This window comes from Aotus nancymaae, unplaced genomic scaffold, assembly GCF_030222135.1.
Source record: "Aotus nancymaae isolate 86718 unplaced genomic scaffold, 86718_ANA_hifiasm-v0.15.2.pri h1tg000028l, whole genome shotgun sequence".
Taxonomy (NCBI): Eukaryota; Metazoa; Chordata; class Mammalia; order Primates; family Aotidae; genus Aotus; species Aotus nancymaae.
In genome coordinates, this window is record NW_026988441.1 from 7,200,370 (window position 1) to 7,216,164 (window position 15,795).

The 15,795-nt window shown below is 49.2% G+C and overlaps 1 protein-coding gene across 4 annotated transcripts in view; it reads right to left on the reverse strand.

Annotated features, from left to right (window-relative positions):
* The window catches only part of LIG1 (DNA ligase 1), a 55,918-nt gene extending 40,179 nt beyond the window's left edge, over nucleotides 1-15,739 (reverse strand). For 2 of the 4 annotated variants that reach the window (XM_064381098.1, XM_064381095.1), the window contains exons 1-6: nucleotides 15,633-15,739; nucleotides 11,892-11,964; nucleotides 8,838-8,927; nucleotides 7,953-8,088; nucleotides 3,293-3,419; nucleotides 178-273 (exon numbers count right to left, since the gene is read on the reverse strand). In XM_064381098.1, the coding sequence (XP_064237168.1) occupies nucleotides 178-273; nucleotides 3,293-3,419; nucleotides 7,953-8,088; nucleotides 8,838-8,927; nucleotides 11,892-11,908 (466 nt within the window). In that variant the 5' untranslated portion in view covers nucleotides 11,909-11,964; nucleotides 15,633-15,739. Of the gene's footprint in view, nucleotides 1-177; nucleotides 274-3,292; nucleotides 3,420-7,952; nucleotides 8,089-8,837; nucleotides 8,928-11,891; nucleotides 11,965-15,016; nucleotides 15,117-15,632 lie in introns of those variants that run through there. The other 2 variants (XM_064381099.1, XM_064381097.1) reach the window with 2 other exon arrangements.
* Between the last annotated feature and the right edge of the window lie 56 nt (nucleotides 15,740-15,795).

A 15,795-nucleotide genomic window follows, 5' to 3' on the forward strand; every position in this document is an offset into this window, starting at 1 on the left:
CACACACACATTTCTCTCCTCCTGGGATTCCCCCCACACACACACCGTTCTCTCCTCTTGGGATCCCACCACACACACACAGTTCTCTCCTCCTGGGATTCCACACACACACACACACAGTTCTCTCCTCCTGGGATTCCCCCCCACACACATAGTTCTCTCCTCCTGGGGCCTCACCTTCCTCCTCCTTCTTCCTCTTGGCTTCTCTGTCCTTGTCTGCACTCTCCTCTTCCAGGACTTCCTCAATGGTCCGTTTTGGGAGCTGCTTCCGAGCTGGGAAGGCAAAGGGCTTGGTGTGGCTGACCTTGCTGGCTTGTGTGGTCCCATCCTGGAGAGCTCAGACTCACTGATATAGCCCCTGCAAGGCTCTGGGCCCTCTCCCCTTCTCTGCCTGCACACAGCCACTGTCCCCGTGCAGGCCTCACCGTTCCATCCCTGCTGCTTCCTGGCTGTGTGACCATGAGCAGGTTACTTAATTTTCTGTGCTTTGCTCTCTCATGTCTGCAGAATGGAAATAATCCCAACGAGTAAACAATGATGTAATGTACTCATCACAGTATGGACTCCAGCAGGTCGTTGAGGTCCCCACTGCATCCCTCAGATCTTACTGCCTCCATGTGTTCCAGACAGCTTCCCTGGAACCACAGAATTCCAGAAGTGGCAGGGAATGATGTAGGCCCAGGAGAGGTCCTCACCCCTTGATCAGCAGGAATTGTTGTATAAATACCTCAGCTCCCTCAAATCTCAGGGGTCACTCTGGAGCATTTACACCGTTCCCCAGAGAATCCCACAAAATTAAGCTCCAGCTGCCCAATGTGGACCTAATAGCTGTTAGTAGACCTAACAGCATATCCTGTGCTGATTGCTCCCCTGCCCTGAATCACCCTCTGTTCCCTGCACCTCCCTAAGAAATGACTTGCACTTGAATCCCTGTTTCAGAACTTCAGAGCCTGCTTCTAAAAGAGTCTAAACTGAGACACTAACACATGATGAAGAGCTCATACAAAGGCACTTATAAGCATCTTCACTGTCATATCTCATGTTGGCCACTGCGCCACCTGGTCCCTGGTCTCCTGGCCCCCAGTGGCTCCTTCACACGGCCCCAGAGGGACCTTCTATCCACATGGCCGGCACTGTCTCTCCCTGCTCAAACCCTTCCATAACTCCACATTCTCCACTTTATCTAGGATAGTCTTTTGACGTCTGTCCCGATCCTACCTCATCTCTCTCCATCTGACCTTCTAACTCTTTGCACATCACATACTCACCTTCTTTTACATCACTTCGAAAAGGGGGTGTTTTCAGACACGCCCAGCTGTGTCACACCTCCAGGCCTTAGCATGAGCTGTTCAGGACACAGCTCAATGTCGCTCCCTCTGAACATGATCCCCTGACACATTCCCAGGGACAACCTCAATGTCTGCCCTGAGCTCCCAACATGTCCTCAGCCACACCATGACTTCCTCATGGCAAGCTTTCATTCAGGGATGAACCTGCCTCCCCAGCTCACAGCCCTTCCACGGCTCCCAGGAGCCGCAGCACAAAGCCCAGTCTCCTTAGCTGGGTGTGCAAGACCCTTTGGGATCCAGCCCCACTCTCCTTTCTAGCTCACCTTTTGCTGCACGCTATCCTTAAACTCTCCCCGCTCCCCAAATTGCATCCAATTCTCCAGAAACAAGAAGTGGCTGAAAGCCCCCAAACATGCTGTGCCATTCCCATCTCGAGGCCGCTGTACGTGCTTTTCTTGTCTGAAACGCATGCATCGGTCCTTTCTCAACATGACCAACCCCAACCCATCTTCTAAAGCTTGGCTCAGTCATCACCTCCCCTGGGCTGGTTGAGCTCCCAGAGTGCCCTGTGTCACCCAGCATTGTCCGATGGAAAGATGTGGCAAGCCACGTATATAACCTTAAGCTTTCTTACAGCCACATTAATAAAAAAGGGGGGAAAGGCTGGGTGTGGTAGCTCACACCTGTAATCCCAGCACTTTGGGAGGCCGAGGTGGGCGGATCATGAGGTCAGGAGTTCAAGACCAGCCTGGCCAACATGGTGAAACCCCATCTCTACTAAAAATACAAAAGTTAGCCAGGTGGGGTGGTGGGTGCCTATAATCCCAGCTACTCGGGAGGCTGAGGCAGGAGAATTGCTTGAACCCGGGAGGCAGAGGTTGCAGTGAGCCAAGATCACGCTGTTGCACTCCAGCCTGGGTGACTCCACCTCAAAAAGAAAAAAAAGAGGGGGGCAGTGGCTGGGAAACCAGGATAAACTTGGTTTTAATAATCTATCTTATGCAATACATGTAAAATAGTATGGTTCCAACATTTTGTTTTCACACTAAGCCTTCAAAATCCAATGAACTCACTGCACATCTCAAACTGGACAAAATTTTCATCAGAAACGCTTGATCTGTGTATGTTTTATAAAATGTACAGGTGAAAAAGGAGTCACACACCAAAGCTATTCCAAAAACATGGAAAAAGTGGAGGAAAAGTGGAAAGCCTTCACTAACTGAATTGCGTATCAGCTTTCAAATGTAAATTCAAGGGAAAGGCTCTAATGTTAAAGATTCAGCTCCTCCGTCACACTCACCATGCTAAGGGCTCGGCAGGCCAGACCAACAGCAAGGGCTCACCCTGCCCTGCATTACGCGTGGGTCTCTCACCCTGTTCTTCCCTGACAGCAAACATTGCCCGTCCCCTTTAGGACAAAGGCGCTATTCCCAGGCTGGCTTTCCAGGACCGTCTCACCTTGCTGCTCATTGTCTCAGGTCCTGCCCTCTACAGGAAGCAGGGCAGGCCCTGAGCGGCCCCCAGGTCTTCTCTATTCTTATGTTCCCCTTGCCTAGCACTCTCTCCTCCCCCTTTCCTGGTTGCCTCTTCTTTGTCCTAAAGGGCTCAGCTTGGTTAGCCTCCCTTCTGGAAGTCTCCCTTGAGCCATGGCCCCTCGCTTCTGTTCTGACACACGCTGTGTGGCCTCCATCTCGGCATATAACTATGATCGCAATGACCAACACTGATTCAGCACTGACTGAGGGCTGGGTCCAGTTCTGAGCAGCTCACACATGTTATCTTCTAACTCGGATATTTCTGTGCGGTAGATCTCTACAGATAAAGCAGCCTAAAATCAGAGGTGGTCAGTCATTTGTCCCAGGTCATACAGCCAGTGGATGGTGGAACCCTGCTCTTAACCACAGCACTAAGAGCACAGCTGTCATAAGGGTAACAATCTTGTATGGAAATCAAAGCGGGGAGAAAGGCAGGTGACTGAAGGGGCAGGGCCCATGTCTTCTTACCTGTGCGACGCTTCGGGATCCCTGATGAGGAGCTGTCCATGGGAGAGGTGTCGGAGAGGGAAGGGTTGCTCTTAGGAGATGTAGCAGAGCAGGGAGGGGAGACCTGTGGGCAGTCCGGAGCAGGCTTCTGGAAGAGGAAACAAAGAATAATTCTACAGTGAGTGGCGGAAGGAGAGACTCCATTTCCCAAAAGTTGAGAGTAGAGGGGACTGAAATCTCTCTCTGTCTACCCGCCTTTCTGACCCTATGGTCTCAGCTCCTAACTCAGGGCTGGTCTCTCACCTGGGCCATCATTCCATCCGCCAGTGGAGGATCATGGTCCCAGCAAGGACCCCAATGCTCTTCTGTTTTCTGCAGTAACAGAATCTTTGATTTTTGGTTAGGCATAACCAACTAAAGACTGTTTCTCCCAGCCTCCCCTGCAGGCGGGTGTGGCCACAGGCCCCAAGACTGCAACTCCCAGCCTCCCCTCATCGTGTGGTCATAAGCCTCCTACACAATGGACTGTCAGGGGAAATAATGTATACCTCTTTGTATAATTTTTCTATTTTTATTTTTTTTTGAGACAGGGTCTCACTCTGTCACCCAGGCTGGAGTGCAATGGCACAATCTCAGCTTATTGCAACCTCCGCCTCCCGGGTTCAAGCGATTTTCCTGCCTCAACCTCCCGAGTAACTGGGATTAACAGGCGCCTGCCACCATGCCCAGCTAATGTTTGTATTTTTTGTAGAGACAGGCTTTCACCATGTTGGCCAGGCTGGTCTTGAACTCCTGAGCTCAAGCAATCCGCCTGCCTCGGCCTCCAAAGTGCTTGGGATTACAGGCATGAGCCACCGCACCTGGCCTTCTCTCCATATTTGTCCCCTCCAGATCGCATGTTGAAACATGATCTCCAATGTTGGAGGTATGACCTGGTGGGACGCGTTTGGGTCATGCGGGCAGATCCCTCATGAATGGCTTGAACCCTCGTTGTGGTAGGAACTGAGTTCTCTCTCTAGTAGTTTACAAGAGAGCTGGTTGTTTAAAATTCCCCTCTGGCCAGTGACATGCCTGTTCCTCCTTCACCTTCCACCATGACTGGAAGCATCCTGAGGCCTCACCAGAAGCAGATGCCAGCACTTTACTTCTTGTACAGCCTGCAGGACTGTGAGCCAAAATAAACCTCTTTCTTTATAAATTAACTGGTCTCAAGTATTCCTTGATAGCAACAAAAAATGGACTAACATGCATTTCTTGGTTCAAATAACATCCACTTAATGTTGAGTGGAGTGCCCTCCACTTCCTGCTAGTGGAATATGGATGCTCACTGCGACAAGGGCATCTACAGATAGCAAACGACAGTACAGAGGAAGCCTGGGCCTCTGACCCTGTGAAGCTGTCACATGAATCCCAGACTCTGTGCTCATCAGAGAGAAAAATAAGTTTGTGTCTTGCCTAAGCTGCTGCTACTGTGTCTTTGTTTCAACTAGTGACTTACCTTCTTACAGGGCTCCCTGTGCCAGTTATTAAGAGATTTCCTGAAAGCTCCAAACCCATCACTGTCCAGTCTCCCTCGTGATGCCAGGACTGGGACTCCACAAATCTCCTTCTTGCTCTGGTACCACCTCTGCCTCAGGCAGTGCCAACACAGGGAACTAGAGGGCACTGCATGACTGGAGGCACAGCTAGCTTTCTGGGGGCAGCTGCTGGATCCTACTGACAGCTTTTTTCTCTCTCTTTTTTTTTTTTGAGACCGAGTCTCCCTCTGTCGCGAGGCTGGAGTGCAGCAGCACGATCTCAGCTCACTGCAACTTCCGCCTCTTGGGTTCAAGCGATTCTCCTGCCTCAGCCTCCCAAGTAGCTGGGACTAAAGGCGTTCATCACCATGCCTGGCTAATTTTTTTGTATTTTTAGTAGAGATGGGGTTTCACCATATTGGCCAGGATGGTCTCAATCTCCTGACCTTGTGATCTGCCCACCTCGGCCTCCCAAAGTGCTGGGATTACAGGCGTGAGCCACTGCGCCCGGCCCACTCACAGTTTTTCTAATACTCACAGGGCTCACTATGTGGTACTTGATCAGAGATGCTGGCACCTCCCACCCAGTGCTCCCTTCCTCAAAGATCAGAGTCCCAGGCTCTCAGAGCACCTCTTCTAAGCTCAGAGACCCTCCAGCAGTCCCACCACAGAGATGTGAATTTCAGCTTCACAGCCACAAAGATGGTCGCTGCATCCTGTGGTTGCTACCTCCATAATGCCTTAGAGTTAGTTCTTTTCAGCCCTTCAGTTACCTATGTAACAACTGCATACCTAGTGACCATTTAAACTCCTTCTGTTCAAATCACTGGTGTGGTTTCCATCTCCCACTGAGACCCTGACGGAGATACACGTCTCAAAGCAGTATTTCAAACACTGCCCAGGACGAAACGATCTCTGCCTCTCTTCTGCTCAAAACTCTTGCTAGCTCCCCAGAAGCCTCAGGATAAAGTCCAAGCTCCAAAAAAGATCTTTGTCCTAATATCTGGAACCTGGGAGTATGTTAGGTTACAAGGCAAAGGGTAACTGAGATTGCTCATCAGATGACCTTCCCATAGCGAGAATTACCCTGGACTATCCAGGTGGGACCGATACAGTCACAAGGTCCTTAAAAGTGGAAAAGGGCAGCAGGAGAGGAAAGTCAGGGTGAGATGTGGCCACAGAAGAAAGGCACAGAAGGAGGCAATGACACTTACTTTGAAAATGGAGAAAAGGGGATCTCTAGCAGCTGGAAAAGACAATTCCTGGATTCTCCCTAGAACCTCCCAGAAATGAATGCAGACCTGCTGACACCTTGATTGTAGCCCAGTGCCACCCATTTCAGACTCACGACTCCCAAACTGTTAAGTCAATAAACCTACACTTTTTTTTTTTTTTTAAAGAGACGGGGTCTTGCTATGTTGTCCTGGCTAGGGTGCAGTGGCTATTCACAGGCGTGATCCCACTACTGATCAGCACAGGAGTTTCAACCTGCTCTGTTTCTGACCTGGGCCAGTTCACCCCTCCTTAGGCAACCTGGTGGTCCCCCGCTCCTGGGAGGTCACCATATTGATGCCGAACTTAGTGCGGACACCCAATCGGCATAGCGCACTACAGCCCAGAACTCATGGGCTCAAGCGATCCTGCATCCTCAGCCTCCCGAGTAGCTGGGACTATAGGCACGCACCATCAAGCCCAGCATCTACATTGTTTGAAGCCATGGTGCTTGTGGTCAATTGTTATGGCAGCAAATGGGAAGCTAATACAGGTGGTGAAAAAGTTTCATGGACAAAGTCATAGCTGAGCAAAACATGGAAGAAAGCAAGGGATGGAGCCAGGTGTGTGTCCGGGAAACGGAGTTTTAGGTTGGGAAAAGAGCTAGCGGCTCAGAGGTGGAAGCACACCTGGTGGGTGTGAGAAGCCAGGATGGAGCCAGCCGAAGAAGAGTGGTAGATGAGGCTGCAGATGTGATGGGCAGGGGGAAGACAGGAGATCAGGAGGGGCCTGGCTTTGGCCTGTGATGGTAACAGCTATCTGCTATTACCTCATCTGCCTCTCTTCTGCTCAAAACTCTTGCTAGCTCCCTGGAAGCCTCAGGGTAAAGTCCAAGCTCCAAAAGAGATCTCTGTCCTAATACCTGGAACCTGGGAATAAGTTAGGTGACAAGGCAAAGTGTAACTGAAGTTGCTTATCAGCTGACCTTCCCATAGCGAGATTATCCTGGACTATCCAGGTGGGCCTGATACAGTCACAGGGTTTCAGTGGGAGACAAGAGACCACAGCAGTGATTTAAACAGAGGGAATTTAAAGGATGGTCACTAGGTATGCAGTTAAATAAATAGGGGTTTGGGCAGAGAGTCACAGGACCTGACCTCACTGCTGACAGAATAAGGAGCACCGCACTTTGGACATCACCCACAGAGCAACGAAGGAGCGTTAAACGACTTAAACAGGGGAAGAGAGGGATTCAATGTATTTGGAGAAGTTAAAAAGCTGCCCTCTGACCACAGGAGAGTCTAGATATATTTTTGAGCCCTTATTTTTTATTTATTTATTTATTTATTTTGAGACAAGATCTTGCTCTGTCACCCAGGCTGGAGTACAGAGGTACGATCAGAGTTCACTGCACCCTTGAACTCTTGGGCTCAAGTGATCCTCCTGCCTCAGTCTCTCAAGTAGCTAGAGCCACAGGCATGTGCTACCACACCTAATTTTTAAAACTTTTTTTTTTGTAGAGATGGGGGAGCTGGTCTCGAACTCCTGGCCTCAAGTGATCCTCCCACCTTGGCCTCCTAGCATGTTGGGATTACAGACATGAGCCACTGCACTGGGCCTTGAGCCCTTATTTTTGCATCAGGCATTATTCTCAGATCCATTTGAGAATCGACTCATTTCATCTTCCCAGCCACCCTATGAGGAAGGCGTTACCAGGAGCTGCATGTTAACAGGTGAGGCACCCAAGACATAACTTGGTGAAGGAGACACCCAAAGTCCTAGGACAGGGGCAGTTAGGACTGGGCCATGTGCACCCGACACAACCAGGAAACGCATCCACCTCTCCTGGGCAACTTCTCCAGAATTCTCCTGAACAGCTGCTGCACTCTGTTCCAAAGACTAATGGGAATGAGTTTCTTCTGGTAAAAATGGGCAGGCTGATGGAGATGTACCTGGCCTTTGGCAGGGCTAAGGTCTTCATCCTCCTCTTCCCCTTCGCTGCCCAGGACCCGGGCTGCCTTCCTCCCTGGCCTCTTCACTGGAGAGTCACTCTCGGACACCACTCCATTCCACTCCTTCAGTGCCACCCTGGAAGGTGGGGAAACGGGGGTGAAATGGGGTGACTACAGCAGGCAGACTAGGGGTACCACCCACAAACACTTTGGTTTATTTGCTCTGTTTCTTTCCCTTCCTTTCAAGCATTCCATGAACATTTTCTAGTTGCCTCCTCAGCAAATCTCATCATTTCACCCATCAATGCAACCATCCACCTGCCCACTCACCCACTCACCCAACCATCACACATCTCTGGAGGCCTCTGGAGGGCCTTTCCTGTGATGGGTGATGCTGAGGAGCAAATGGAGTCCCTGCCTGAGGCTGCCATTGTTCCCCAGCATCTATTGGGAGACCTTTTTTTTTTTTTTTTTGAGATGGAGTCTTGCTCTGTTGCCCAGGCTGGAGTGCACTGAGCAGAGATCACACCATTGAACTCCAGCATGAGCAAGAGTGAGACTCCGTCTCCAAAAAAAAGAGTATTGCTGTCTTCTACTTAGATGAGACAGCATCAAGACATGGCCAGCGGCCAGCTTCTCTGCATCCCGGAGAATGTCTTGTTCTAAAATGAAGCCAAGACCTGCAGAAACAGACCTAGAGCCGACTCTGAGGCCCTGGGTCTAGCTGAGCCTGCAGATGCTCTTGCTTTTGGACTTCCAGCTGCCTGACTGAAAAAATTTCTTTTGGGGCCCAAGACATTTTGCATTAGGTTTGCACACTTGCAACCATGAGAATCCTGACTACTAAAGGGAAAAAATTCACCATATCCAGGGCCGATTACGTACTTTGGAGGGGGCTCCGTCTCTCTGCTGCTGTTGGATGCCTCCTTCTCGGGTTTCTTCGCTTTACCCTCTTTCTTGGGGTGGAAAAATGACCTAGAGGAGCATGAAAGGGGGGTAAAAAGGGGAATAACAGCACCAATACCCTGCCTATCTATGCTGCATCCTGTCGCTTCTAACACCATTTCCCAGCTCAGCACATAACAGAGAATTTCAAATAAGCCCTTTAACTTAACTGACTAGGAAACTCAGACTGAGACAGAGGAGGCAACACTCTACTTAGTTTTCTGCCCCCCACTCACCTGCAAGATATGACACATCCCAAGTTTCATTCAACAAAGATTAACTAAACACTTAAAAAAAATTTTTTTTTGAGACAGAGTTTTCATTCTTGTTGCCCAGGCTGGAGTGCAATGCTGCGATCTTGGCTCGCTGCAATCTCCGCCACCTGGGTTCAAGCGATTCTCCTGCCGCAGTCTGCCAAGTAACTGGAATTACAGGTGGCCACCACCACACCCGGCTAATTTTTTTTACTTAGTAGAGACGGAGTTTTGCCATGTTGGTCAGGCTGGTCTCGAACTTCTGACCTTAGGTGATCCACTCGCCTCCCAAAGTGCTGGGATTACAGGTGTGAGCCACCACACCCACCCTAACTAAGCACTTACTGTGTGTCAGGGCCTGTTCTGGGCCTGAGGGGTTTGGCAGTGACCCAGAGACATGAAGAAGCTGACACACTGGTGAAGGACACAAATATTACGCAAATAACTAAATATAAAATGTCGGAAGGCATGAAGAGCTCTGAAAAATACAAATAAAGCAAGGCACTGGGCGCAGTGGCTCACACCTGTAATCCTAGCACTTTGGGAGGCCGAGGCGGACAGATTCATGAGGTCAGAAGTTCGAGACCAGCCTGGCTAACGTGGTAAAACCCCATCTCTATTAAAAACACAAAAATTAGCCAGGCACGGTGGTACACACCTGTAATTCCAGCTACTCAGGAGGCTGAGGCAGGAGAATTGCTCGAACCCAGGAGGCAGAGGTTACAGTGAGCGGAGATCGTCCCACTGCACTCCAACCTGGGTGACAGTTGGGAAACTGTCTCTAAATAAATAAATAAAAAAGCAAGGCACCACCTTTCCACTAACTGGAGATGACGTGGATGGGGGCTTCCTAGGAACAGAGTGCTGAGAAGAAAAATAGGAACTTTATAATGGAGAGGTCTGGCCAGCACTCCCCTAACCAAGCAATGAAGGTTAGCTTCACCAGTGATGTCAAAAGGACCTTATAGGCCCCTGACACAAGCCAGTATCTTTCAGTGGTATCTTTCCAAAAGCCCATAATCCTAGTGTAATTGTGAGAATAACACTGCACATACCAACACCGGGGACTATTCTATGGGATGCCTGTTCAGTACTCCCCAAGACTGACAAAGGTCATAAAAAAACAAGGAAAGTCTGAGAAACTATCACCCAGAGGAGACTGAGATGGGACGATTAAATGCAGCATGGTACCCTGAATTGAACTCTGGGATAGTAAAGGACATTAAAAAAAAATCTGGTGAATCTGAGTAATAAAGTACAGAGTTCAGTTAACAGTAACGTACTGACGTTGGTTCCTCAGTTGTGAGCAATGGATCACAGTAATGTACGATATGGACAGTGGGAACTGGGTGAGGGTCGACAGGACCTCTCTCTACTGTCTTTACAACTTTTCTGTACCTCTAGAATCATTCCAGAAGAAGTTTATTTGATCTTCAAAAAGAAAAGGAAAATAATGCAAAAGCAAGGGGACAGAAAGCCATCACAGGCACTATCAGCCCTGGAGAGACAATCCCGATTCCTCAGCACAGGAGAAAACTGGAACCCAGGATTTGTGTAAGCCAGTGCCTCCCAGGCTTCTGGGATGGACGCCCGGGTCTGGGTCTCTCTACCATCCATTTTCTCCTCCTCCTAACAGCCCCTCCATTTTCCTCTTGGGATGCTTCTAGCCCCACATTCTCTCAGTATGTCTGATTTGAGTGGGCTGGCCCCTTCGTTCGTGACCAGGGGTGGACACATGACTCAGGCTGCATCCCTGTGGCTGGTTCAGGGATAGGTATGTAGCCCAAGCTGGGCCAGTGAAATGGGACTCTTAACACCCTCTTTCCGCTGGGACCACTCACCAGGGGAGAGCCTGGCAGAGGGTGAGGACAAACTCAAGGACAGCAGAGCTGAACAAGGGAGGGAGACAGATTCCCAGGCACAAAGTTTTGGCAACCGGATCCAACCAAGCCTGACACCGTTTACTCCAGCAGGTTTCAGTGACATAAGCCAAGTCACGCCCTTTCTTTTCTTCCCGAAGCCAGACTGTATTCACAAAAGGTTTCTCAACCTAGACACTGCTGACATTCTGGGCCTGATGATTCTGTGTTGTGGGGGGCTGTCCTGTGAACTGAAGGATGTTTGGCAGCATGCCTGGCTGTTGGCCACTAGATGCCAATGGCAAGCCCCACGCCCGTAGGGTGTAACGACCAAAAATGCCTCCAGACACAGCCACTGGGTTCAGGTTTCTGTTCCTTGCAACTAAGAAGTGTTGTTCAATACACTGTCTTCCATATCCCACACCTCATTTTCCATACTACTCGACTCCTGGAAATTCCAACTCAAAATCTAACTTAGGGTGTTTTTGTTTTCTTTTTTCTTTTTTTTTTTTTTGAGACGGAGTTTCACTCTTGGTTGCCCAGGCTGGAGTGCAATGGCGCGATCTCAGCTCACTGTAACCTCCACCTCTGGGTTCAAGTGATTCTCCTGCCTCAGCTTCCCAAGTAGCTGGGATTAAAGGCATGTACCACCAAACCCAGCTAATTTTTGTCTTTTTAGTAGAGACAGGGTTTCTCCACGTTGGTCAGGCTGGTCTCGAACTCCTGACATTGTGATCCGCCTACCTCAGCCTCTCAAAGTGCTGGGATTACAGGCGTGAGCCACCACGCCCGGCCTTGTTTTGCTTTTTAAAGTACAGATTTAGAGAAAGAAACAAAGGACTTAGAGAATAAAAGGCTCCGGGGAAAGGGAGGGTCCTCACATGATACTTCGCTGCATGTTGGCTCAGAATTCTCCCTTCTCGTCCAGCTCTTTCCTTAGTCTGTCAGCTGCTCCTGGAACAGAAATCCAAACACTTGTTGAGGTGATTGGTTGTGAAGAGATCCAAATACATAAAAGCCTTTCTTTCAGAAAGAAAAAGAAAAAAAATCAGAAACATGAACTTTCCCTTCAAGAAGAAACTCCTGTTTTTACAAACCAAAATGACTCGCTAGTGAGATTTATTGGTGAAGAATAAAAGTCTCAAATCAGAGATAAAGATAAGAGGCCTCCTTTGCCATAAGAAGACTGTTTTTCATCTAATATGAAGAATATACTGAAGATCTGAAATGTGTTTGGTTTTTTTTTTGGAGTTAAGTTTAAAGGTTAGTTAAAAGCTGTTTTAAGGTGGAAGCTTATAAAATTGTACCCGCTGGTCTACATAAACCAGCTATTGGGCAATTTCTAAGGTATGCTGTTATTTGAAACAAAGGGCAGAACATCATTGAGTGTGTGCTACTGTACTGTGTAAAAAAGAAAAACCATAGGCCGGGCACAGTGGTTCAGGCCTGTCATCCCAGCACTTTGGGAGGCCGAGGTGGGTGGATCCCCTTAGATCAGGAGTTCGAGACCAGCCTGGCTAACAGGGCAAAACCCGTCTCTACTAAAAATACAACAATTAGTTGGGTATGGTCGTGGGCACCTGTAATCCCAGCTAATCAGGTGGCTGAGGCAGGAGAATCACTTGAACCTGGGAGGCGGAGGTTACTGTGAGATCACCCCACTGCACTCCAGCCTGGGCAACAGAGACTCTGCCTTAGGGGAAAAAAAAAAAACAAACAGATAGGGTTCTTAATCTGGGGTCCACAGAACATTCCTGCCACCCGCCAGGAGTCCAAGAGTAGAATTCAAGTGGTTTATGAAATTTGACAGGCAAGAAATTATGACTTTTTTCTTGCAAACTTATAATTGGAACTGAGACTTTCCTTCCAATATTAAACATATAAAAATTATACATTTTCTATATCTTTAATATTTATAATGGAAGGAAATAAATTATACATGATTAATTACAATATTTACGTATTTCCTTCCATTATGAATATTAAAAATATATTGTTTTAAAAAGTACCAACAGGACCTATGGGTGCACTGCTGGAGTTTGAGACCAGCCTGGGCAACAGGAATGGTTTCCTTCGACCTTCCCTTCCTCTGAACAGGAATCTTCTTCTAAAGAAGATAAACCCATGAGGTTCTCTTTAGTTTTCTGGAATCAGTACTCTCTGTCCCACACCATACGCCTCTAAGTCTGCACTCCACTCTACAGCCCCTGCCACCACACGTTGGCACCAGAAACTCAAACTCCATCTTGGAATCAGAAAACTTTGTAATTTCCAAACAGGGTTTCTCAGGGCCAGTTGGGGAGCAGGAAGTAAGCTGTGCTTCAACCAAACAGTTCACAAAGAAAGCGGGTTAGAAACTTAGCCACCAAAAAATCCTTGGGGCAAAGGAGAAAACTATTAGGATTGCTGCTGACTGCTCACCTGGCTAGGTACTTGACATTCTCAATTAGACTGACTCTCCACAACTCTGTTACAGATAAGAAAACTAAGAAACAGGGGTTTTTAAAGGGATTTAACCTGTGTTCCAGTACGTTCCACCCCAGGTCTGCCTGCTCCACAGCTCACCTCTTAACCACTACAGTGAGGTGCAAGGTAAAGAGGAAGAAATAAGCGTTTACTGGGAAGCCAACTCCATGCCTGACAGGCTGGTCACATTCTCTAACATCCTCAATTAATCCTCAAGTCAGCCCGTCAAGACCGGTGTGATTGTCCCCACTTTCTAGATGAAGGTACTGAAGACAGAGGGACAGAGCTGGGGTTCATGCAAGGCTCCAAACACCGGTATGGCTTCATTCAAAGTCCATGTTCCTTCCTCCTTACCATGGTGCTCAAGGCTGGCTTCTTAACTCTGTGGACTGCTGAGTTGGAGGGAACAAACTGGTCGGTGCCTCTGGAGGACCATCTCTAGCAGAATGGCAATCCCACTTCTGTGTATTTTGCCCACAGAGACACTCACAGGTGGACCAAGTGAGGCACAGACTTACCTGCTGCAGCACTAATTGTAATGAGAAAAGATTGGAAGCTGGTGGAATGTCTACCCTTAAGGAACTGGTTCCCTAATTACTGGTGCAATCATATGGTGGAATATGGTGCAGGGTTAAAATTGAATGAATGATGGATAAAAGGTATGGGAGTTTCTTTTGGGGGTGGTAAAAATTTCCTGCCAGGTGTGGTGGCTCATGCCTGTAATCCCAGCACTTTGGGAGGCCGAGGCAGGAGGATCATGACGTCAGGAGTTCAAGACCAGCCTGGCCAACATAGTGAAACCTGGTCTCTACTAAAAATACAAAAAAAATTAGCTGAGTGTGGTGGTGGGTGCCTGTAATCCTAGCTACTTGGGAGGCTGAGGCAGGAGAATCTCTTGAACCTGGGAGGTGGAGGTTGCAGTGAGCTGAGATCCTGCCACTGCACTCCAGCCTGGATGAAAGTGCGACTCCATCTCAAAAAAAAAAAAAAAAAAAAACTAATATTTTTATCTGCACAACTCAGAAACCACTGACTTGTACACGTTAAATGGGCAAACTGTATGGTTTGTGAATATCTCAGTAAAAAGGTTACCAAAATAAAAGAAATGACAGAAAAAATATCAAGTGAAGATGAAACAACACTCAGTGATAAAAAGAAACGAAACACTGACACAAGGAACAACTTGGGTGGATCTCCAGGGCATTGCGCAGAGTGGAAAAGGGTAACACCCTAATAATACTATTCCATTTATGTAACAATCTCCACATGACAAAACTAGAGACGGTGAACACATTAGTGGTTGCCAGGGGTCTGGGGAGGAGTTCCTATGTGGAGAGGGGCAACTGTTCCGTATCACAATTAAGATGGAGGTTACAGAAATCTATACAGGGGATCACAACTTCCTTGAATCTATATTTCGAAATAAAAAGTAAAAACAACAGGTAAACTCCACCCCTTCAAGCATACATAAAGCCAGATTTCTCTCCATTCAGATGATTCTCCACCCTTTATGAGGCCTTTACCTAGACTTGGATCTTACCAGTGACCTCTCCCTGACACCACCTCACTCCAATAGGGCCTATTCCTTCCAGGTGATGCTGCAGGCGATTTAGCTTCCTTTAGCGCCACCCTGCCAGGCGGCTCCGCCTCCCCGTGCTTCCGGTTCCTAGTCAACCAGGCCCCTCGGAGCCTCTCCCTTCCAGGGGGCTCCGCCCACACGCAATCGATTCCCAGCCCCGCCCCTCAGCTCCCTTCAGCCCCTCCCTCTTCAAGATGGCCCCGCCGCCAAGGTGCTTCAGCTTTCACAGCTAGCCCCGCCCACAAACAGTCTTTCCTAGGCCCCGCCCCTCAGCTACCTTTGGCCCCTCCCCCTTCCAGGTGGCCTCGTCCCTGAAGGCTTCTTCTCAGAGGCCCTGTCCAACTGTCTGTGTCTCTCGTCTACCCTCTACTTGGCCCCTCTCCCTCTGGGGGACGCCGCTCTGCACCCCTCGGCGGCCCGCAGCCCGCGCTTTTCCCTCTCCACCGCGCTCTCGGCCGCCTCAGTGTCCTCACGCCCATTCTTCTGCAGACACCCCGACATGACGAAGCATGGGCCCAAGCATTCGGCGCGCCCGCCGCCCTCCGTCCCCCATCTGCTCGCGGGGGGCCCCACTTGCCTCGCGCTGGTCCCACGCGCCGCTGCCCGAACAACACACTCAGATCCGCCGGGCGCGCCTCTGCAGTGTCAACCAAATTCGCGCCACCGCATTCGCGCGCAGACGTCGGGCGAGCGGAGGCGGGGCACCGCCCGCGCCGCCGCGGTAGCCTGGGAGTCGTAGT